The 25393-nt window shown below is 45.0% G+C and overlaps 1 protein-coding gene across 1 annotated transcript in view; it reads left to right on the top strand.

Moving 5' to 3' along the window:
* Positions 1–23116, top strand: part of LPP (LIM domain containing preferred translocation partner in lipoma) — a 432571-nt gene extending 409455 nt beyond the window's left edge. The window contains exons 11-13 of the mRNA XM_084639858.1: positions 12743–12921; positions 20196–20316; positions 21685–23116. Of these exons, the coding sequence (XP_084495984.1) occupies positions 12743–12921; positions 20196–20316; positions 21685–21813 (429 nt within the window). The 3' untranslated portion in view covers positions 21814–23116. The remainder of the gene's footprint in view (positions 1–12742; positions 12922–20195; positions 20317–21684) is intronic.
* Positions 23117–25393: the final 2277 nt, after the last annotated feature.

Raw genomic sequence — 25393 nt, 5'->3', positions numbered from 1 at the left:
CAGGAAAGTGTTTGACTCAGTGAAATAGCCTTTCTGTCATTGAGGAGAAATGCGAATATATACTCTCGTCATTTTAGAGGTTAAGGACGCTTTGCTGTAATAAAAATAAAAATAAACAGGGAGACCCAGATGAAATCTACAAAGCCAGGAGATGACTTCACTGTAAACACAAGTCAGTGGATAGTGACCCCTATCATGTGCAAGAGTTGTTGATCTATGGAGACTGGACTAGGGCCAAGGAATGAAGTCCTAGGTTCTTGCCAGCGCTCCAGAGTGTGGGAGCTTTTAACAGACTATCTTCGGAATTTTGGGGGATTTCCTTAAAATTAGACATCTCTGAAAGTCAGCGCACCTTGCGCCCGGCTGTGTATTCCCATGTCATGGATTTGAACTCGAGCCAACAATCCGGCCGTAAACTCATGAACTCCTAGAATCAAAGAAATCAGTGATGGAAACAATCCCTCTGCCAAGGCAGCATTGTCTCCTCTGGTGTTCCTTATTGATGCTCACCTCTTCAGCAGTCTTAAAACTTGTTCCTGCGGGCCAGCCAGAAACCCACTCAGCCAGATGTATTCCTGGTGTAACTCAGTTGGCTTCACTGTAGCCATGCCAGCAGAGTATTTGGCTCACTGTGTTAGAAGCTGTTTTAAAAGGAAGTGTGAGCCACATGACCAGTTTAAACCTTGCACAGCTTTGGATTTTTGTAGGACCTACAATACTAATTTTGTTAATACCCAGACCAGTTTTTAACATGAAACAATATCAGAAAGAGATTTGCTAAGAGGTGATTATAAAGAAACAGGAATTCCTGACAAGTATTTGATGTCTCTTTCATTAAATCGTTGTTAAAGATGTTTTTAATAGATCAGCTCACTCTAGCATTATCTATTTAATTAGTATTTTTAATTCTCAAAGGTATTCCACAGGCCTTTTTTTTTTAATGTTGTCACTCTTTGGAAGTTACCAATGAGTTAAAAAAGGGCATTTTCCCAATATGAAAATACCAATTTAAATTGAAAATTACCAATTTAAATACCACTGTAAATTGAAACAATGACTCAAAATATGTTGAACTGTAAAACCTCCAGTTTGTCACCCTGTCAGTTTGTTTGAAATCAGAGGCCAAATTCTCACTGGCTTTTAATAAGGGTGTGATTACTTTAGTTTTACAGCGCAATTTTTAGCATTAATAATACTTTGCACACATGCAGTGACTTTGACAGCCAGAGCGCTTTACAAACACACATCAAACCTCACCTCACCTCATTGATTCAGGCAAGTCTTATTACAGCCATTTTACATATGGCTAAACAGGGCACACAGTGTGAACGTGACTTGCTCCTGTTGTCATAGCAAATCAGTGGCAGAAGCAGGAATAAAACCCAGGAGTCCTGGCTCCCAGTCCCCTGTCATCAACTTTAGTGAGCAAGTACATGGTTTGCTACATTTGAAAATAGTAAAGGTTTAAAACAACAAAGTTCTGAATGTTATAGCTTTAACTAGGTCTGCAGAGCAAGGAACCTGTGCACGATAAATAGTTTTGGGTGTTTTCCCCCTTTTCTCGCCCTTTGTTTCCTCCTGCAGAAAAACAACAAATATATATGCAAAAAACCCTTCTCATCAGCACCACCACATTCAGGATGCAAAATCCAGACCTCCAATCAGGAAATTACAAACCTTAGGCTGCTCATAGATTTCAAAGCTTGAAGGAACCACTGTGATCATCTCGTCTGACCTTGTGCATAACACAGGCCGTAGAAATTCACCCAGTAATTCCTATATCAAGACCAAAAGCTTGTTGGAGCTACAGCGAATGTTTTAGAGAGACCCAGTCTTGATTTAAAACATTTCAAGTGACCGTCTCCCTTGGTGAGTTGTTCCAATGGTTAATTACCTTCCTATTGAAAATGTGTGTCATGGCTTCATTTCGGTTTGAGTTTGTCTAGCTTCAGTTTGCAGCCACTGGACGTTGTTATGACTTTGCTGGAAGGATCAAAGAACTCTATCAGAGTTCTATCAGATCTCTTTTTCCCACGTAGGTACTTGCAGACTGTAACCAAGTCATCTCTTAACCTTCTTTTCCATAAACGAAGGAGATTAAGCTCCATATTTCTCTCACTGCATGGTATGTTTTAAATCCTTGAATCGTAGAGTTAATATAGTGTAAGGCTAGACCATCTAGTCAGACCTCCTATACCACAAGCCCTTAAGCTTCATCCAGTTACCCTAGTCTTGAGCTCAGTAATTTATGTTGAGTAAAGGACCTCTTCCAGAAAGAGATTCACTCTTGATGTGAAGACATCAGGAGATGGAGAATTCCCCCCTTCCCTTGGTAGTTTGTTCCAATGGTTGATCATCCTCACTGTTAAGAATTTCTGCCTTATTTCTCTACTGAATTTGTCTGGCTTCAGCTTCCAGCCATTGGTTCTTGTTCTGCCTTTTTAAAGATTAAAGATCCCTTCAGGGCCTGGTGTTTTCTCCCCATGAAGCTACTTGTACGCTGTCATCAAGTCACCTTTCAGTCTTCTTTTTGATAAGCTAAGCAGACTGAGGTCTTTTTAAGTCTCTCACTGTCAAGCATTTTCTCCAGCTCAGGAATCATTTTTGTGTCTCTTGTCTCAAATTTTTCAACGTCCTTTTTAGAAGGTGGACACAAGGCCTGGGCGCAGTATCGGTCTCGCCATCACCAGATACAGAGGTAAAATCACCACCCTGCACCTACTCACTCCTCCCCTGTTTATACATCCAAGGATCACATTAGCCCTTTTGGCCCCAGCATGGCACTAGGAGTTCATGTTGAGTTGTTTGTCCACTATGACCCCTAGATCCTTTTCAGTGTCACTGCTTTCCAGGATACAGTCCCCTGTTCTGCAGGATGGCTGTGGCCGACATTCCTTGTTTTGAGAAGTATAACTTTGAATTTGGTTATATTAAAACACATTGTATTTGACTGGGCCCTAGGTTCTAGATTGCTTAGTATGTTTGCTCTGTCTTCATTGTTTATGTACCATTTCACCAATCTTTGTGTCATCCATAAATTTATGTTTACTTCCAGATCGCTGATGAAAATGTTGAATAGCGTTGGGCCTAATACTGATCCCTGCAGAACCCCACTAAAACCACCCACGTTCATTGATGATTCCTTAATTATAACCACTTTTTTGAGATCTGTCCATTAGCCAGTTCTTATTCTATTTAATGTTTGCTGTATTGATATTGGGCAGTGCAAATATTTTAATCAGAATGCTGTGTAATACTAAGTCAAACACCTTAGCAAAGTCTAGGTATATTACATCTACACAGTTACCTTTATCAAGCAAATTTGTAATCTTATCATAGAATGAAATCAGGTTTGTTTGAGAAGACCTATTTTGTATAAAACCATGTTGACTGGCATTAATTATATTCCTACCCTTTAATTCTTTATCAGTTGAATTCCATGTCAGCTTTTTCATTATTTTGCCTGGAATTGATGTCAGGCTAACTGACCTATAGTTACCCAGATTGTCCCACTTCACCTTTTTGAATATTGGCACAGCATTAGCAATCTTCCAGACTCTTGGAATGTCCCTGGTATTCTGAGATTTATTAAAAATGAACATCAGGGGGGTCAGAGATCTCCTCAGCCAGCTCTTTAAGGACTCTTGGGTGTAAGTTATCAAGGCCTACTATTTAAAAAGGTTTCTCACCAGCAGATATTGTTTAACATCCTCCTTGATTACTAATGGACTTCATCATCATCCTGTGACAGAAGCACAACATCCTGCTTCTTTCCAAATACAGAACAAATGATACTTTTCTGTATCATTAACTATTTTAGCATCTCCATCTAGTAATGTGTCTATACCGTTTCTAGGAATTCTTTTGTTCCTAATATACTTACAAAACTCTTTCGCATTGTCCTTAGTGTTGTCATATTTTTGCCCTCATGTCTTTAGCTTCCCATGTCAGTTTTTAACACTTCATCATTTCTAATTTATATCAATTGCTATTTCCTCTTTTCCTCATTGTTATATATGCCGTTTTATTTCTGATTGCTGCTTTCACTTTGCCACTGGGATGGGCATTTAGCCCAAGTTGTCTTCTTTCTTGATCGTGGAATCATTTTTTTTTTTTGCCAGCAAATGAACTCTATTTAAAGAACTCCCAATTTTCGTTTCCATGTTTCTGTCTAAATTTTTTTTCCTCCCAATTAATTTTACTCAGCTTTGGGAAATTAGCCCTTTTGAAACCCTAAGTGTACATATTACTGGACTGTTCTCTGTTTACCCATATTGAATGTAATCATGTCATGATCCCTGGTTTCTAGGCAACCACAAACTTCCAGTCTGATGATTAATTTATCTTTGTCCATCATAATGAGATCCATAATAGTTAGCTCACGTTGGGTGCAATAACTGAAGTTCCACATAACAACACAATTTTTCTTTCCATATATTACAGACAGAGTAACTTAGAGTAACTTATCCTTTGCTCTAGTGTGATTTGGTGGTCTGTAACAGATACACTCCTTGGCTTTATTAATTATCACATTGATCCATATGCATTCAAGTTCCTGCAGTTCTGAGTTATCAATAACTCTAAACAGGTAGTGGCATCTTTAATGTAGAGTGCCTACTTTACACTTTTATCCACTATGTTCTTCCTAAATGGGATATAACCAGAGATTTTTAACATTCCAGTCACATGAATCATCCCATCAGGTTTCAGTAATTCCAGTTCTGTCAAATTTGTTCTCATCAATGAGAATTTCCAATTCCTCTTGCTTGTTACACAGACTCCTGTCATTGGTATATAAGCAACTGAAACATTTCTTCACATTCAGTGCCACAGTAGTTCAATTTGTTCATGACACACTGAGCTTGAGTTTGTACCGCATTTGCCTTCTAAGCACCCTCCCCTAGCACTGCTCATTTTACATCCTCCTGACTGCTCCAGCTAATCTCCCAACTGAAAAGATTACCCCACACACACCTGTGAGATGCAGGCTGTCCCATTTGTACCTCTGTCCCACTGGAATGTAGTTTAATGCACCACAAAAACAAAACCTTCAGATTCACCCCAGTCACACAGCCAGTGGTTCACCTTCAGTATTTTCTGCCTTCTCTCACTCGTGGAACTGGGAAGATCTCAGGGAAGATTGCCTGGACTTTCCTCTTCTTGAGCTCCCTTAAGTCCCTATAGTCTGTGTCGTTTCATGTGATTCTGTCTCATTTGTTCCAGTGTGTATCATCACAAGTGGAGATTTGCCAGACAACTTCATAATCCTGCCCAGTCTTGCAGTTATAGAATGCGTACTTTTACTGCAAGGAGATAGCGCGCTATTCTGTTATCCTTATTCTGCCCACTGTTCTTAGTACAGAATTACTGGTGGTGATTGCGTGCCTTCTGAGGATGTTGAAGAGTCTCTCTTGGTGGCTGCTTGCTTCAGACCACAAGGATGCCCATTTGCTATGTCCTGGTAGCTTTCTGTCCCATTCCTCCAAAGACAAGTTTCTCAGTAGTTGACTCACTGAGTATCTGCTATTGATTTGAGACTTCTAGCCGGGTTGAATTCCCCTCTTGGTCACACATCATCAGTCTGCTTCTTCAGTTTCTACTCTCTCCTCTTCCCTTATCACCAGTCCCTCCCCATACGGTGTCTCTGGCGACAATTTCAGAAACTGGTTGTCCAAGAAATCTTTGTTTCCTCAGCTGCAGTGCAGTGTTGAAATTTGCACTTCCACACCATTCGTCTCCTCCAGTATGTTCACCAGCGTGCACTTCCCACACCAGAACTCTGTTCTGTCCTTTGGCAGAAAGGAACACACAGACCAGGTGAGACCGGTCACAGCGGTTGTTCCCTCATCAGCCATGTCTGTTATGTGGTGCACAGCCATTCCGAACTGGAAGGAACCACACACTCTTTCCAAACGCCCTCTGAAACTCCTTATTAGCCACCCCTGTTTGCCTCTCTTCTTATAGCTCTTCTCTGAACCCACTCATTTTTCATCGTGACCTCAGCCATTGTGCACATTCTCTCTAGCTTAATTCCTCCTCTTGTCACATTTGCTATTAATGCGGGCTACAAATTCCATAAGCACAGCAGTGGAATTTCTTGCTGTGAAGTTTCACAGGAGAGGGGGAAGAGTCGAGCTGCTGCCAGTCACCCAACGAGTTGCACAAAGACGAGTTGATGCCTGGAGCAGCGTAGGGGCAGCCATGGGGACAGACCTGCAGCTGCTCTGGTTCCAAATATACAAAACCCAATTAACTTCATCCTGACAAGGAAAGCCGGTTCCTGCAGAGGGGAACGCGCGCCAGCCCCATGATGGTTATTACTCTGCAAGTGGGAGTTAAACCACCCAGACCAAAAGAATGTTTAAAATATAACATATAAATAGCAACCTCCAGAGGCAATGTCTATACTAGGTGCATTGCTGGTATAGCTATACCAGTTTATTAAGCCAGCAAAGCACTCCTAGTGTAGGAACAACATACACCAGGGAAACTGCCCTTTGCCATTACAGCTTATTCCAGCCCCCCCCGAGCGAATGAGCCATCCTAGGAAAAGCACAGGCTTGCTGGTATAGCTGTGTCTGTGCTAGGGTCAGGGATCACACCCCAACACTCCTCTGTCCAACACAACGAGGCTACAGAAGGCTGTGGAGTAGACCTGGGCTGAATGTTGGTGAGTCAGCCAGGACCAGTCCACAGGTCTCTGTGGTGTGTCACGTCCCCATGCCTGGCCCTGGCATAACAGTCAGTGTGGAGGGAGGGAGAGAGCTCCAGTTCAAAGGATGCACAAGTCTTTTAGTGATATTAAAGGTGTCAAGGGCTCAGATGTGCATATAGGGAGTTACATGCACACACCTGCGTGCGGCTGGCTGTCTGCTCCTTGCCGTTGGCATGTGGAATGTCCTCCCAATGAGAGGTGGTTGGGAATTTTTGAACTAAATGTTTTTTTGGTGGGGAGGTTGGGGAGGAGGAGTGTTGTTGAAACGAAAAATGCTTGCAGGAAAGGACCGGTTTCAATGAATTGCCCATTTTGAAAAAACATTGAGAGAAAAGTTTCAAAATTGCTGTCGGTTTTGACAGTTTCTAACCAAAAAAGTTCCCATTTCGGTTCAAAACAACTTTTTGGTTTGGTATTTAAGTTAATGTATAGGTTTCAGAGTAGCAGCCGTGTTAGTCTGTATTCGCAAAAAGAAAAGGAGGATTTGTGGCACCTTAGAGACTAACCAATTTATTTGAGCATAAGCTTTCGTGAGCTACAGCTCACTTCATCGGATTAATTTATGGTTAAACAAAAAGGAAGTTTTTTTTAAAAAAAGGTAGAAATCAAAACTCTCCACCCTTTACACTGATCCTCGTATTAAAGAGGAGGGAATCCAACACATCAATGTCTGTCTCCTGACTTAACGTGAACCAAAATGCCAAAGTAGAAAATCAGTTAGGCTTTGCCCATAGTCAAAAAGTCTTTTGGAATATACAGTGTACTCGGACAAAGCAGAGTGCTCACAGTATCTTCCAAAGCCCAAAGCCAACCGGAGGGAAAGCTCCTTATCCTCCTTAGCAGGGTTCTGTTGTGTTCTTCCGCTTGGTTGACTCTCTGGAGGCCTGAGAGCTGAGGGCGGACTCTCTCTTGCATCTTCTGGTGACGCCTTGAAGAGGAGTGGTGAGCCAAGGATCTAACAGGGAAATCCTCTTAAGCAAACATATTCCCAGAGAGGGAGGGTGAGTTGGAGTCTGAAATTAACAACTTTGTTTTTCTCACCGGTATGGAATTGGAAGGATAAGAGGACTAAATCCCCTAGGATTAATTTTCAAGTGTGGAAGGGATTAATCAACAGAAGGGAAATTAAAATGCTTGTCTCACTCAGATGCGTCAACATCAGGAGGTGACTGAACTGTAACGGAGCTGAGGTTGGCGGGCAGAAGGCATGCAGACTAGGGAAGCACCATCCAGTGGCAACAGCATGTTTATTTGCTGGCTTGGGCTCCCAGTCAAACTTCACTAAGGCCCGTGTGCTGCAGAAAGTCAGATTAAATTGTCACCAGGGTCCCTCATGGCCTTCAGATCTATAAATAGGAGTTAGATCTGGCCTGTGGCTGCAGCCTCTAGACAGAGCTCTCTAAAAGTATTAGGTATGCACCAAAGTCCTTGTAGCATTGGGACTTTAGATGGTGAACTCTTCACGGCAAGAATTGTATCATCCTACGTGTCTGTACAGCACCCAGCACAATGGAGTCTCGCTCCAGACTGGACCACTGGTGCTGCCATGATAAAAATAATAATACGAAAGACCCCACTCCTGCACATAGCTCCATGCCGACAGCCCCATTTTCTGTTTAGAGCTGCTTGTGGGGTGGCTTGTTCACATCCCTCCTGTGTCATGCTCCCGCTAGTGTTCGCAAGCAGGCATTCCATTTACTCACTATTGCTCTATTCAGTTGCAATTCACTTCAGGAAGTTCCTGTTCTGTTTTGCTGTTTTTATCATTCTATGGCTCCATGACATGGACCGTTTAAAGTGAAAATGGGTCATGCCTGACATATCTATCTATTTCGGTTAAAATATTGGTTACAAGAAATCAATAAAAGGGGAATCACGAAATGACTGGGTTGTGCTTTTATTTTTATTTACTTTGTTTTATTTTATTTCTGTGTGGGCCCTTTAGCAGTAAAGTTACAAATACTAATTGTGTGCTCTTCCGCTGCCTTGGGAGTAGATGCTTTGTGACAAGATGTCAGTCTCATTTATAAAAAGCCTTGAGATCTACTGATGGAAAATGAGATATAAAAGCCAGGTATTGTTATTGTCATCTTCAAGTTTGCTCACTTCTGTTACTGAGGAATTTGTTTCCTCTATCCAGCCCCAGCTAATTGCTTCATTTTACTCCTTATGAGTGAATTTCAGTAGGGAACCGTCAGCTTCTGCTAAACCAAAGCCTGATCCCACATATCCCATGCCTCTCCAGAGTTTCCTTTTTTAATAAAGCATATGGAATGGGAAGTATTTTGAATGAGGCCATAAGAAAAACAGTAACAACCAGATAACGAGTTAGTGATACATATAGTGGCCAAGCCCAACTATTAGGCAGTTACCCAGGAAAATTCCTTAGCTAGTTGCATAATGTTCCTCAACTGGCAGGATTGTAGCATTCCCTGTTGTAAATATAGGGAACGGAGCAAATGCTGCAGTAACATTATCTAAAAAGGAAAATGGAGTACTTGTGGCACCTTAGAGACTAACCAATTTATTTGAGCATGAGCTTTCGTGAGCTAAAGCTCACTTCATCGGATGCCTACACATTATCTGTTTATGTAAGGCCTTGTTCTCTCTGGTACATCAGTCACTGTCATCATGATGATGATAGAAAACAAACAAAAAGCCCAGGAACAATTCTTCCACCTCCGTTATTACAAGTATCCAGTACCTGAAGCTAAATCCTGCCAGGAACGAGCCCCCAGGTCAGACCGAGTCCTTTTCACAGCACAAGTAGGCAGTTCTCACAATCGGTTGAAATCCAGGATGTATCATACTGACTCTTCCAAAAATAATCCTGTGGCTCTTCTGGGCATTGCAGGAAAAGCGAGTTGCAGGATGTATCTCTGTGTGTGTCTTACCAGTCAATTGCCGCCCAGGAAGCAATGTCCAGTGACGTACGTTGCAGTATAGGCCTGACCTCTTTGAAGTCTTTGGTGATTCATGTCCTTCATGCGTACTTCTGCACTATGTGTAAGGAGAAGGGGCTTGCCCATTGACATTCTTGGCTCAGACAAGCAATAACAGGGCAGTCTTTCAGCTGGCAGTTTCCACTGGGAGTTTTGGGTGCACAAGGAATGCAGGAGGAAGTCTGTAGGCTCCATGTGGTGTTGGTCAACATGAAAATATTGATCTGTGGGGTTTTATAATTCTCTTTCTGTTGGATTTTTTCTCTTTTCTTTCTTTTCTGTTTATCCCAAAGATCACAGACCTCCCTGCATCTGTGCTTCACCATCCAAGATGTGAACATATGGCTCTTATTTGATAACTCAAAACAGTTCCAGCAAGGTTAGCAAGTGGAATTCTGTCCCAAACTCCAGCAAAATAAACCATCCGAGCTTCTTCACAGATTCAGCATTTGCATCTGTCTGTGTGGAATGCATATTTCAGGTGTTCGGTTTGCAAAGGCAAGTTTCACATACTGTAGTCATGCAAGCCACCGTTGAGAGGGCTGACGCGCCTGGCACAAACAGTCATTAGAAGCTGATTTATATCGGTGTTTACATAACATGCTTGCGGGGAGGGGGGGAGATGAATCTTTCAGCTGAGCCTCCTTGAAATGAAAAGCACTTTATAGCTTCAGTGCTCTCAACCATGCATCTGGTTCAATACATAAAATCTACAAACCAAGACAGGTTTCAGAAATAAGCTATTACCAGCAGGAGAGTGGGGTGGGAGGAGGTATTTTTTCATGCTTTGTGTGTATATAAAAAGACCTTCTACACTTTCCACAGTATGCATCCGATGAAGTGAGCTGTAGCTCACGAAAGCTTATGCTCAAATAAATTGGTTAGTCTCTAAGGTGCCGCAAGTAAACCAAGACAGGTGACGCACAGCCTTTAATACGGTTATTTAGAGCCATCTGAACTGAAATGACTGGGGCAGAAGACAAATTTGGGATGGTACCACATGGAAAATTATGGCCTGGGAATTCGTACAAGAATTGTAAGGTGGGTAAAGGAACTGGCTAAAGGGGAGAAGGCAACAGGTTGTGTGTAAAGGCGAACTCTCTGGATCTCTGGTGGAGTTCAAGGATTGGTCTTGGGGCCAATCTTATTCAATGTTTTTATTAATGCTCTTTTCACAAAAAGGTAGGGGTTTGCTAATTAAATTTGCTGATGATACAACGTTGGGGAGGCATCGTCAATACAGAAGTGGATGGAAATATTATGTAGGAAGATCTGGATGACCTTGAAGACTGGCATGTCAGAATGGCATGAAATTCAGTAGTACAAAGTGCAAGGGCCTGCACTGAAGATGGAGGTTGATCCTCAGACGAGTAGGATGTGGCTGTGACAAGGGCAATGCGATCCTAGAATGTACTCGGTGAGGCATTTCCAGTAAAGATAGAGTGGTATTAATGCCATTGTACCAGGCTCTGGTAAGACCTCATCTAGAATACTATGTCCAGTTTTGGACAGCCATGTTCAAGAAAGATGAACCTACATAAACGCACTAGGCCCCTCCTCCGGCCCTGCCCGTCCCAAATTCCCCCCACCCCCTCTTGTCACCCCACTGCTCCCTCCCACCTACCCCTGTTCCCCCCAAGGCCACCACCTCACCTTTTATGTGCATCTTCTCCAGGGTCCAGGCACCTAATTAGTGGAGCCACGCCTGCGTGGCTCCACTAATTAGGTGGGTGGCCCTTCATTCCCTCATGTGCGGCCGTCCAGGCGCGCACCTTGGAGGGAACTATCCGCAGACCACCTGCACGGAGCTTGCGGCCCACCATTTGAGAACCTCTGCCCTAGGGTGTAAACACCAAGGGGGTGAAGAGCTATCTAAACTAAAGGACCATGCTGCACAAGAACAAATGGTATAAACTGGCCATGAGCAAATTCAGGCTGGAAACTAGAAGAAGGTTTCTAAGAGGGGTGAGGTTCTGGAACAAACAGAAAACTTAATGAATTTTAAGAGAGAGGGTAAATGTATGGGTGTGGTTGTATGACGGGGTTGCTTGTGACAGTAAAGGGCAACCCTGGGGCTTTACGTCTCATGTTCCTTAAAGCTCATGCTTCAGGGCTTCCGCTCGTCACCTGCAGGGGTCAGGAAGGGATTTTTGTCCCCCAGTGTATTCTGGGAGATTTTTTTGGTCTCCTTCCTCTGAAGCATCAGAGATGGCCACAGCTGGAGATGGGACATTGGATGGGGTGGGCCAGGGATCTGAGGTGACACCCTGCGTTCTCTCTCTCAGGTTGGTTCTTTCTCACATACTCAGGGTGGAACTGTGTGGGGTTGGGAAGGAATTTTCCCCCGGGTCAGACTGGCAGTGACCTTGGGGGTGTTCATCTTCCTCTGCAGCATGTGGGTGCGGGTCACTTGTCAGGATCATCTGGGTATATATCACTTACGCATTTTCCTGCCTTTGCGGGATCCTCAAGAACTGGTGAGTCTCGGACCCTCCTATTCTCTGCCTGTGGCACATCATAGTCAAGTCTCCTGTGAGCTGTTATGCTTTGGTCTAATTCCAGTTATTGGGTTTAGTGTGCGGGTGCTGGGTGTGAGACACGGGAAGTCAGACTAGATGACCTGGCGGTGCCTTCTGGCCTTAAACTCTGACTCAAAATAAGCACTCGGCTCACCTAGCTGGTTATGTGCTCCTGAATCCCCGTCCCTTGTGCTGCCTGTATTGCAGTACTGAGGGGATGCATTTACTGGGTTGTCTCCTCCCAGGGTCTGTGCTAGCATCCCTCACAGAAGAGAAAAGCCAGGGTCCGCCTGCAGTGAATCCTAAGCAGGGTTCTCTGCTGGGGCGGCTGGCTGCAGATGGGACCCTGCAGTTCTCCCCAGTGACCGGGCTGCCTGGTGTTGGTGTTGGCAGCAGCCGGGCTGGATTCCGAGCTGGTCCGGAACTGACAGCTGGCTATACCCCGCTCGCAGCGAACGGGTGAAACGAAAGGGCCTCACGTTTCCTTGCAGACCAGCTGCAGTCCCAGCCTGGGCCAATGTCTGAACTGATACTCACGCCAGTTGTTTTTTTTTTTTTGCTTACAGAACACACTGGAGCAGTGCAGCGTCTGTGCCAAACCCATCATGGAGAGGATCCTGCGAGCCACGGGGAAAGCCTACCACCCCCACTGCTTCACCTGTGTGATGTGCCACCGCAGCCTGGATGGCATCCCCTTCACTGTGGATGCCGGTGGGAACATTCACTGCATCGAGGATTTCCACAAGTATGGCCCAGGCTGCTCTTGTTGGCTTTTCCTGGCCCTGGAGGCCTACAATCTCTTCTCATGTTACCTAGGCAGGCTCCTGACCTGCTGTAAATTCTTCCTGAGATTCCCCGGAGGCCAGGGAGCCGGCAGGCACACCCTCTGGCATTCCAGCTTAATTGACTGGGGGTAGTTGTGTGGATTTGTCTTACATCCGTCTCCCTGCCGGCGAGGGTTGTCTCAGTGCTCACAGATCTTTTTTAACAGATTATGTTCCCCACCTGCCCTATGTGCGGACTGCATGATGTAGGTATTTCATGTTCCTTGCTGCACCCCTGCGCTTCCCTATCCTTCCTCCTCCCCTCCCCCCTCACCCCCCCACCTGGCCTCCTACCGCCACTTAGCTATTGCCTTGAAGCCAAGGTTCTCACCCTGTGCTCAGTACCCTGCTAATAGCCCTCAGAGCACAGCGGGGTTTCCTGCCTCCTCTGTTTCCATCTGCTAGTTAGCCTTTAAAGGAGCTAGGAAAACATTCCTAATAATAATTTGTAGTAAAATATCTATTTAAAGTGCACTGCAATCCATGACAGGAGGTAGCTTCTGTCGCTCCCCCCACCCCTCCCCTTATCACAGCTGATCTGAGAAAGACAGATCAGTAGATATAATCAAAGCACAAATGTTTCCCCAGCTTGGAAGAGACAGGCACGGTACACCCCTCAATTAAAAGAGGAAATCAATACTGACTAATGTGGGTTTATATCTCAAGCACTTATCTTTTAATTTCTAAGGGGGCAGACTTAATTAGACTCATGACATCAGTGTGTGGGCCTGGGAGCTCAGAGCAGCAGACTTACCTGACAAAAGGAATTGCAGCCGCCATGCGGGAGAAGGTTAAACTCTGACAGAAAAAAGAACAGAAGGACTTGTGGCACCTTAACTAGAGACTAACAAATTTATTAGAGCATAAGCTTTCGTGGGCTACAGCCCACTTCATCGGATGCATAGAATGGAACATAGAGTAAGATAGATAGATATACATACCGATAAGTTACCATACAAACAGTGAGAGGCTAATTAGTTAAGATGAGCTATTATCAGCAGGAGAAAAAAAACTTTTGTAGTGATAATCAAGATGGCCCATTTAGACAGTTGACAAGAAGGTGTGAGGATACTTAGCTAAAGGAAATAGATTCAATAGGTGTAATGACCCAGCCACTCCCAGTCTCTATTCAAACCCAAGTTACTGGTATCTCGTTTGCATATTAATTCAAGCTCAGCTATGCAAACTAGATCCCATTAACTTGGGTTTGAATGGAGACTTGGAGTGGCTGGGTCGTTACACATATTGAATCTATTTCCCCATGTTAAGTATCCTCCCACCTTCTTGTTGTCAACTGTCTAAATGGGCCATCTTGATTATCACTACAAAAGTTCTTTTTCTCCTGCTGATAATAGCTCATCTTAACCAATTAGCCTCTCACAGTTTGTATGGCAACTCCCAACTTATCTGTATGTACTGTGATACAGCATGGCCAGAGAGTAGCAGGAGAGTGTTAGAAGGAGCCTTATTCCCTGTAGAGGGAAGAAAATTTGCTATAGATTAATTAAAGCACCTGAAGCCAATTAGAGCACCTGAAGCCAGTCACCTGATAAAACCCCCCTGCTCCAATCAGACAGGAGAAGGAGTTGAAGCAGAGTGGGTTGGTGCTGGAGCAGAGAGCAGTTTGGAGGAGTGGAAGCAGAGTGGGTTGGCGTTGGAGCAGAGGGCAGTTTGGAGGAGTCGAAGCAGAGTGGGTTGGTGCTGGAGCAGAGAGCAGTTTGGAGGAGTCGAAGCAGAGCGGGTTGGTGCTGGAGCAGAGAGCAGTTTAGAGGAGTCGAAGCAGAGTGGGTTGGTGCTGGAGCAGAGAGCAGTTTGGAGGAGTCGAAGCAGAGCGGGTTGGTGCTGGAGCAGAGAGCAGTTTGGAGGACTCGAAGCAGAGCGGGTTGGTGCTGGAGCAGAGAGCAGTTTAGAGGAGTCGAAGCAGAGTGGGTTGGTGCTGGAGCAGAGAGCAGTTTGGAGGAGTTGAAGCAGAGTGGGTTGGCGTTGGAGCAGAGGGCAGTTTGGAGGAGTCGAAGCAGAGTGGGTTGGTGCTGGAGCAGAGAGCAGTTTGGAGGAGTCGAAGCAGAGCGGGTTGGTGCTGGAGCAGAGAGCAGTTTGGAGGAGTCGAAGCAGAGCGGATTGGCGGTGGAGCACAGAGCAGTTTGGAGGAGTCGAAGCAGAGCGGATTGGCGGTGGAGCAGAGAGCAGTTTGGAGGAGTCGAAGCAGAGCGGATTGGCGGTGGAGCAGAGAGCAGTTTGGAGGAGTCGAAGCAGAGTGGGTTGGCGGTGGAGCAGAGAGCAGTTTGGAGGAGTTGAAGCAGAGCGGATTGGCGGTGGAGCAGAGAGCAGTTTGGAGGAGTTGAAGCAGAGCGGATTGGCGGTGGAGCAGAGAGCAGTTTGGAGGAGTTGAAGCAGAGCGGATTGGCGGTGGAGCAGAGAGCAGTTTGGAGGAGTTGAAGCAGAGCGGGTTGGTGCTGGAGCAGAGAGCAGTTTGGAGGAGTCGAAGCAGAGCGGATTGGCGGTGGAGCAGAGAGCAGTTTGGAGGAGTTGAAGCAGAGCGGATTGGCGGTGGAGCAGAGAGCAGTTTGGAGGAGTCGAAGCAGAGCGGGTTGGTGGTGGAGCAGAGAGCAGTTTGGAGGAGTCGAAGCAGAGTGGGTTGGCGTTGGAGCAGAGAGCAGTTTGGAGGAGTTGAAGCAGAGTGGGTTGGCGTTTGAGCAGAGAGCAGTTTGGAGGAGTCGAAGCAGAGTGGGTTCGTGCTGGAGCAGAGAGCAGTTTGGAGGAGTTGAAGCAGAGTGGGTTGGTGCTGGAGCAGAGAGCAGTTTGGAGGAGTTGAAGCAGAGCGGATTGGCGTTGGAGCAGAGAGCAGTTTGGAGGAGTCGAAGCAGAGTGGGTTGGCGGTGGAGCAGAGAGCAGTTTGGAGGAGTCGAAGCAGAGTGGGTTGGCGTTGGAGCAGAGAGCAGTTTGGAGGAGTTGAAGCAGAGTGGGTTGGCGTTTGAGCAGAGAGCAGTTTGGAGGAGTCGAAGCAGAGTGGGTTCGTGCTGGAGCAGAGAGCAGTTTGGAGGAGTTGAAGCAGAGTGGGTTGGTGCTGGAGCAGAGAGCAGTTTGGAGGAGTTGAAGCAGAGCGGATTGGCGTTGGAGCAGAGAGCAGTTTGGAGGAGTCGAAGCAGAGTGGGTTGGCGTTGGAGCAGAGAGCAATTTGGAGGAGTTGAAGCAGAGTGGGTTGGTGCTGGAGCAGAGAGCAGTTTGGAGGAGTCGACGCAGAGTGGGTTGGTGCTGGAGCAGAGAGCAGTTTGGAGGAGTCGAAGCAGAGCGGGTTGGCGGTGGAGCAGAGAGCAGTTTGGAGGAGTCGAAGCAGAGCGGGTTGGCGGTGGAGCAGAGAGCAGTTTGGAGGAGTCGAAGCAGAGTGGGTTCGTGCTGGAGCAGAGAGCAGTTTGGAGGAGTTGAAGCACAGTGGGTTGGTGCTGGAGCAGAGAGCAGTTTAGAGGAGTTGAAGCAGAGAGGATTGGCGGTGGAGCAGAGAGCAGTTTGGAGGAGTCGAAGCAGAGTGGGTTGGCGGTGGAGCAGAGAGCAGTTTGGAGGAGTCGAAGCAGAGTGGGTTGGCGTTTGAGCAGAGAGCAGTTTGGAGGAGTTGAAGCAGAGCGGGTTGGCGGTGGAGCAGAGAGCAGTTTGGAGGAGTCGAAGCAGAGCGGATTGGCGTTGGAGCAGAGAGCAGTTTGGAGGAGTCGAAGCAGAGCGGGTTTGTGCTGGAGCAGAGAGCAGTTTGGAGGAGTTGAAGCAGAGTGGGTTGGCGGTGGAGCAGAGAGCAGTTTGGAGGAGTCGAAGCAGAGCGGATTGGCGGTGGAGCAGAGAGCAGTTTGGAGGAGTTGAAGCAGAGCGGATTGGCAGTGGAGCAGAGAGCAGTTTGGAGGAGTCGAAGCAGAGCGGGTTGGTGGTGGAGCAGAGAGCAGTTTGGAGGAGTCGAAGCAGAGCGGGTTGGCGGTGGAGCAGAGAGCAGTTTGGAGGAGTCGAAGCAGAGCAGATTGGCGGTGGAGCAGAGAGCAGTTTGGAGGAGTTGAAGCAGAGTGGGTTGGTGCTGGAGCAGAGAGCATTTTGGAGGAGTCGAAGCAGAGTGGATTGCCATTGGAGCAGAGAGCAGTTTGGAGGGAAGCAGAGGAAAGTTTGGAGAAGTGCTGCGGTGGGCTAAGAAGACCAAGGCCCTAGGTAAAGTGACACCTGGTTTGTGCAGAGGGAGGGCAGGAAGCCTCACAAGCTGAAGGGCAGGAAAGGGAAGTAGCCCAGGGGAAGGAACCACTAGTTCTAGTGGTTTGCCGCTATCCCTAGGGCCCCTGGGCTGGGACCCGGAGTAGATGGTGGGCCCGGGTCCCTCCCTCTCCACTCCCCTCCTCTAGGACACTAGTGGGGCAGTTAATACCCCAGTTTAGGGGCAAGAAATGGTGCCCTGAACCAGCCCCCGCAAGAAGAGAGAGCCTGAGACCCATCATAGTAGTGCCGGCAATTTGCCACCGTGTGTGTATATATTTCTTACTCTATGTTCCATTCTATGCATCCGATGAAGTGAGCTGTAGCTCACAAAAGCTTATGCTCAAATAAATTTGTTCGTCTCTAAGGTGCCACAAGTACTCCTGTTCTTTTTGCAGATACAGACTGACACAGCTGCTACTCTGAAATCTGACAGGAAGGCTCCCTGAAGCTGAGACACAGCTGTGTAATTGGCAGCTGCAAAGGCCGCTGTGTGTTCCCTCTCCCTCTGTGTGCATCTCAGCAAGAATCCAGAGGCAGGGCCCAGAGGGTGAAATTCACCCTTGCACAGAGGGCCAGCAGAAAGCCAAGGCGGTGGCACTTACGTGCCACGGGTCGATATATGCGGGATGTTCCTCTTCCTTGAGAGGGATTGGCATCCTTTAGGAAGAACTAAGTACCTTCCGGCTTGGAGGGTTAAATGGTGCCTCAGCCTCATACTGCTCCTCAACCCATGGGTGAATTTCACTCTCTGAGAATAGACAGCATAGGGAAACGACCTGAGCTGGTTGGGTACAAGGCTGGGAGAAGATCCAGGGGATTGCAGAAGACCTAGCTGGGCTACTGAGTCCATCTACAACCAGTACAAAGTCTGTATCCAGAAGTATATTCAGCAGTTCTTTCACCCAGTTTTAGCTGATGCAAGTAATGAAACTTCCATCGCTTCTCTTGGGTTACTGCTCCACAGCCTACTGTGTCTAATTATTAAGAAAATGTATCCATTGTTCTCAGTTTCTCTTTGTTTAATTTTACCTCCCTGTATCACCCTACAGCAGGGGTGGGCAAACTATGGCCCGAGGGCCACATCTAGCCCTCCAACATTTTAATCCAGCCCTCGAGCTCCCGCCGGAAAGCAGGGTCTAGGGCTTGCCCTGCTCCAGCCAGGGAACGGGGTCAGGGTCTTGCCCCACTCCACACGTCTCCTGGAAGCAGCGGCATGACCCCCCTCTGGCTCCTACGCATAGGGGCAGCCAGGGGGCTTCGCATGCTGCCCCACCCCAAGTGTCGCCCCTGCAGCTCCCATTGGCTGGGAACCACAGCCAATGGGAGCTGCAGGGGCGGTGCCTGCAAACAGGGCAGCATGCTGACCCTCCTGGCCGCGCCTCCACATAGGGCCGGAGGAGGCACATGCTGCTGTTTCTGGGAGCTGCTTGAGGTAAGCGCCGCCTGGAAGGAGAGAAAAACAAAAATTGTGTTTGTTTTTCACTTTGTGGTCAAAAAGAAAATTAGTGAAAGTTTTTTTTTAGGGGGAAAAAAATCAGTTTTTTTAGTGAAAAAGATTTAAAAAGGAATTCCAACCAGATCTATTGGCCGTTTTAAACTGCTATTGGGGTTCTTATCCTGAAAGGTGAGGAGCAAATAGAGAATGTGAAATCCACCTGCAAGACGTGATTGGCTAGATGCTGCCGTAGGAAACACATACAGCTTCCACTGAATTCAGTGGGAGTCATTTCTAAGTCTCTCGAGAGAAAAAATGGCCCATGCTGTTTTGCCTCTGGTGACCTAGATAGAGAAACATTCAAGCATTTTTAAGCAGCCCGTTGTAGCTGAATTGCACAAGAAAGTGCCGGAATCCCCACATTATTAACTGTCATTACAGCTACGGTCATATCATGATCCATTTAAATTCACTTTCGGAGCAATCAGCGAAGGTGCTGTTTAATTCATGTCTGCAAAGCTGCAATCTAACAAAACGCCTTGCATCTGCTGCCAGCGAAATGAATGCTTTTTTTTACTCCTACTACAGCTAAGATGTTTTTTAATTGAGTTAATTCTAGGGTAGTTTGTCTAAAAGGCTGGGTGGCAGAGTCACTGGTTCCTCGATATTTTACAAGAGAAGAATCTTTGATCTCTTCATATTCTGGCACTTGCCATAAGGTTTCCCATTGACCCTAATTCTAAGCTTCTTAGTTATTAGCCAGTGTATGTTCTGAGGGATAGGTTTTCAGAAGGGCGGCTTTCTACTGTGGGGAGAATTTGCATTCACAGCATTTGCACCTGTATTTTTGCACACACCCAATGAATAACTGTGGAAGCAAGGCTAAGTGGTTTTACCTGTGGCTGCCAGAGTGTGGATGCAAATCACGTAGTTGAGCGATATAACCTGTCCGATACGCTCGAGCAGTTCTCTTTGCGACGCACAGATTGAGCCCAGCTAAAACTAACATCCTGTGGGTGTAGTGGGAGCCAGATGCTTGGGGATTTTAAAACAAGACTGGATAAAACCCAAGGAAATTATACTGCAGAGAACAATCCTGCAGTGGCAGGATCTAAGGCTGCATCCTACTTGGTCCATCTCTAGTTTCTAGCATATTGATATTTTTCAACAGAGACAGGTGGGGCAAATCCTGCTAACTTCATTCATAAGAGGAATTCCACTGATTTAAATGGTGTTATATTAGGCATATGAAACTAGCTCACTCTGGGGCTTGCACTTGGATACCCCAATGATGAGCAACATCATCGAGAGATTGTTTAATAAGTGATTAAGACAAGCAGAATATGATTCTCAGGCCTCCACCATTGTTCTGTAGGACCTCATAAGCATCCCTTAATGTGTCCTCTTCAAGGAGGCAACTCTGCTTGCAGATATGTGTGTTTTGCCACAGTTCACTGTAGGTTCTAAGTTTCTAATGTAGCATACAAAGAACATGGCTGTGCACTTGGCATTTGACTGGAACCATCTTTGCTTTTCAAGGAAATTTGCACCGCGATGTTCCGTGTGTAAGGAGCCCATTATGCCTGCCCCGGGTCAAGAGGAGACCATACGCATTGTGGCATTAGATCGTGACTTCCATGTCCAATGCTACCGGTGTGAGGTCAGTATTCCCACTACTGGTAAGGGAAGAAAGCAAAGATTGGGTTCACTGTATTGACAGAAATTACCTTCTGTTACATAAATAACGAGCACGTTCCTGTTATCATACTGGTTCTACATTCAACTTTACTTTGTTGACTTCAGCAGAAGTGACTTCTGATTTTACATATAGACGGTGCAAACGATAGGAGAATCAGGCCTTCTGTTTATACCGGCTTCATTGTGTTAGCAAGAGACTACAACTCAATATCTAGAGCTGAATATTTGAGAAGATAGTAGTTTGTTACCTGGACACACATGTTGCTCCTATTTGTTTTATTAAAATCAACTCTAATGCATGTTGCAATATAAGCAAGATTATATGAGTGGGTTAAAAAAAGAAGAAGTTAATAATTAGCTGGAAAATTTAATTGGCACATAAACATTCTCATTCATGAATGGCCCTTGCTGTGCTATGTTCTGGTACATATGATTTTGATAAGAATCTGAAACCGAGGAAAAATCACCTCGGTACATGTAGCATATTGAACCTCCAAGAATTCTGCAATACAGCTGTTCCCCGGGGATAAACTCCAGCCAGATATTGGGACAAGAAGTGAGTCCCAGTAATGGTGCTGATCACAGTCCTGGCTCGAGTGCCGGACTGAGACTCGAGGGGTCTGAGTTCGGTTTGTGGCTCTGCCATCACCTTCCTGCGTGAGCTTAGGGCAGTCACTTAATCACCATGAGCCTTGGCCTTCCATTCACAAAAGACCGATGGTGATGATGGCATTCTGTCCTTTCTTCCATCCTTTAGCTTGTGTATTTAGATTACAAGCTCTTTGGGGCAGAGACGGTCTCTTACTATAGGTCTCTAAAGCACGCAGCACAATGGGCCCTCCAATCTCGGTTGTGGCCTTTTGGTGCTCGTGTAGTAATAGCCACAGCGGTGAAGGCGTGCTGCAAGGACATCGCTCTGCTGTCACCGCTGTGGTGTCTTCCATCGCTTTCTGGAGTTCTCTCTTCCAAAGAGGGAGCTATATGAGCAGCAAACTTGTTTTCAAGGCTCACTTCTTCTTTTTCCTTTTGGCATTAATAAACGTGAGCTTAAGTTTGACGTGTTCCGCAATGCTAAAGACCTTTCCTTTCCCAGAGATGGGAAGGGAATAATCTCCTTTTATTTTAGAGAGCTTGGGAACCCGTCTCCGCTGCAGCATTGTCTCTTATCAGGGAATGGTTCACTATTGAAAGACATCCTAGAACTCACACGCTGACTTGGGCAGAATTCTGTTACCAGGGGACATGAGTGTGTATTTCACTAATAGGTTCTTTGCCTAATTTCACTCTCATCTTATTTCTTCTTTTGGTCTTTATTCTGTTTATTGTCTAGGACTGTGGTGGTCTCCTGTCTGAAGGGGACAATCAGGGCTGTTACCCTCTGGATGGACACATCCTTTGCAAGACCTGCAACTCAGCTCGGATCCAGGCACTCACTGCTAAGGCCAGCACTGACCTTTGAGCGTCTACCACCACACTCCAATATTTGCCTGTTGGGGGAATTGCACAACCTTTCCATTTAGCATGACTCCTTTCCTGCCTAGGACCTAAGTTTTTTATTGAAAAAGTAAAGCTGGAAGGCCTGGGGACAAGCGGACAGTTTCTAAGTTTTTATCTATTTGAGTCACCTCTCCTAAGAAGCACATTAAAATTGAGATGATTGGGCTTGATTCTCCTCTTACTCTGGTGTGAGGGCCTGATCCTACTCCCATTGACGTCAATGGGAAGCTAAATATCGGATATGATTCCATAATACTAGACTTACACCATTGTAAAACCAGCATGTAAGTGTAAGACCAGAATCAGAGTAATTGTTATCACAAGACAAACTATACAGACATTGACCATGAGACACTGGGCCTTGATATAGGTATCGTTTTAAATCATAGGGACACAGATTTGTCTTAAATCATAGGGGCCATATCTTTTTCTTATCCCCTCGCTTGTCTCCAATCCCTTCCAGTTTCATAACTTTTTCTTCTTTATAATATTATATTTTGCTGTTGCATAAATTTATTCAGTAAGGATGCTTCCAACTCTCAGATGCTTAGGCATTTATGTATGAGCCATCACTGAAGTTGTGAGCCTGCACACACACGCACGTACATACATATATCCTTTTGATACACTAGAAATATAAAGTCACTGAGAAGTTATGTTAATTATTGTTGGGGCTGGAAAGGGTTAAAAAGAAATTCAAAATGGCTTCAAAGAAAATGACTAATGCTAGCCACCACAAGCATGCTCAAAAGGATCTTAGGCTACCCGGGGCCAATGCAGTTGGACAGTTACGTAGCAACCAGTGGGCACTGCTTGTTTCCAAACAAGTACTTTAGCAATGGAATCTTGTTTCCACTGACATCAAAGGAAAGACTCCCATTGGATTGAATTCTACCTTGAGACAGGCTCAGGCATTCTGGGATGATGGTAACATACCAGAGCTGGAGTTACAGTACAAGCTATGAGAATTGTTTAATATTTCAGCATTTAGGGCTTTCCAAATACCTGACATTTCAGGAACAGGAATGATTCATTTTTCATCTCAAGTTGTAAATAGCTGTAATTTACCCCCCCAAAAGGGGGGGGGGGAAACAGACATCTTTTCTCCTACAGTTTCATCACACAATTTTTTCTGTGTGGAGAAATGTCATTGCAAAGGAATGATTGGGGGATGTCACAGTTCCAGGAAAAAAGGGATGTATTGATGCACTCTTCAGAGAGTTAAAAATTTGCACCAGGGTTAATAAAAACCTATGCAGTTGCAAAATGGGTTTGTTGTTGGGGGGGGGGGCGGTTGTGGTTTTTTTGTTAATTAAAAATACATTATAAATCCACAACTCATTTTGTACAGCTATAATATTCTTATTCATGAAACCCATAATAACTAAGGTGCAAATTACATGGGAAAGGAGCAATTTTCATATCACTGCATTGACATTAATATCTTATTTGCAGATGTAATCAAAGAAAATAACTTTAGCTGCACTTAACAAATTAAGAGCCAGAACTGAAGCATTTCAGGGCTTATTGACCCTATTAATAACAAACTTACAATTTTGAAGAAAAACCTTTGTGAATTTTGGTGTCTCTCACAATAATAAAGAGTAAAATGCGGCACTTTCCCCTTCAGTCTCTAACAAGAGCTCAATAAAATTACATCACCCAAAACTGAAAAGAAAAATGAATTAAATGAAATGAGATGGGTTAGATCCGAGCGAAGAATTAAAGAAGATGGAAAATTGACTCTTATTATAAATCCTGAAAATGTCCCTTCCCAACTCAGCATTTCGGTTGACCTTTATGGCAAAGTCCTACTGAATGTAACAGTGAATAATAACATTTCTCTAGTTGTTTTTTAAGCCATCCTATAGAGAATTTAATAGAGAATTTAGGATCTGTCCCCTGACACTCTCACCAACTTTTTACTGAGCTAACTCCATTGACTTCAGTGAAATTAACCTGGATTTGCACCACATCAAAATGAGGTCATTTTTCTAGAAATCAGTAGGATGACTGATCAGTCCCATAGAAAATATATTGTTCTCCATTAAATCCTGCAGGACTTTGTTATTAGGGCAGTGACTATTTAGCAGCATCTCCCCATCGTCTTGGAGTTTGGCCCCAGCCTTCAATAATTTCAGCATTTTCCCCCAGTAGATTAGTTAGATATGTTCTAATTTATTTCATACAAAAAGTTAAATGCTGGGTAATTTTTTTTAAATAAGGACATGACTCCTAGTAGGTTCCATTTGTTCTACTGGTCATTAGCCCTGGCAACTAAGGTAATTTTGAGCTTGCTAGCATTACATACAGAAGACTGTTAAACACTTGTCTGAACTGAATCTGCCAAAGCATGGAAGTTCAGAGTGCAGTTGGCTAATATCACTTTATCACACATCGTGCCTTAGAACTGAATTTCTTAGCATGTTCTCTCCAAAGCACACTGGGAATGTGATGTGTACAACAGACCATGGCACTGTGTAGCAACTATAGCCCTGAACTTCTGTGTCTTTGTAGGTTTAAGTCAGTCTCTCTATCGCACTGAGTGCCATATTAGAAAGTGGTGAGAATTAGCTACTGTAATTAGGAAAAGGGAATGTGGTCTAGCGATTAGAGGAGGGAGACCAGAAGTCTGGATTCCTAGGTTCTTTCAGTGCCCCGGCCAAAGACTCACTGTGCAATTTTGAGCAAGTCACTTAACCTCTCTGTCTACCCCACTTCACAACAGAGCTTGGTAATTTTTACTAACTTCCCAGGGAAGTGAAGTGACTAAATTAAGTAATTTTAGCTTGGCCAACGCTGCATAAGTTCAAATCCAGATCCTCCTTTTCAGAAGAAGTTTGGCTGGGTTTGTGGTTTTGGAGCAGCCCATTCCAGGACCAAAAGCTAGACAAAAGGTCTAGATCTGAACTTCCATTTTTAGGGTGTTCTATGGATTTGGTTGTGGGGGGGCTCTTAGATCAATGTTTCTCAAGCATTTTGACCTCCTTGGATGGAAGGAGAAGGGAGAATGTTGTTCTCATTGTATGCACAGTAGCTAATTTTCAGGCTTGAAATATCGGAATAATACTATTGTTTTAATTTGTTTTTTTCCCCCTAAAATAATCAAAGTCAGTTGCCCATTGGAGTGAGTGAATAAGTGCCTGGAGTATTTTCTGAAAAATGTGTTCGTATGTGGTGCCTAAACTGATATAAGTATATTTTGGAAGATACACACTCACACGCACACACAGTCTCTGTCATGACCCATCTGCCTGTCAAATTTTCAGCCCCGATACTCGAGGGTTTAAAGTGGAAGTGCTGATGGATCTTTAATCATGGCATTGCCCTAAAGCACCAACAAAATATTGCTTAGCCACAATCTTTATCATGTATTTATTACATATCCTCATTTATCTATTCCAAAGAAGAACCCTTTTTTTTACCAAAGAGACCTTGTTCTTTTAAGGTACACTTCTGAAGTCACGATAAATACTCACGTTGTTTGCTGACGCATTGACATTCAGCAATTTTCCTTTGACAAGGAATGTGAAGATCACCTA

The sequence above is a fragment of the Lepidochelys olivacea genome (assembly GCF_965140295.1).
Source record: "Lepidochelys olivacea isolate rLepOli2 genome assembly, chromosome: 9".
Lineage (NCBI taxonomy): Eukaryota > Metazoa > Chordata > Testudines > Cheloniidae > Lepidochelys > Lepidochelys olivacea.
This window is presented reverse-complemented; position numbering and strand designations above follow the sequence as displayed.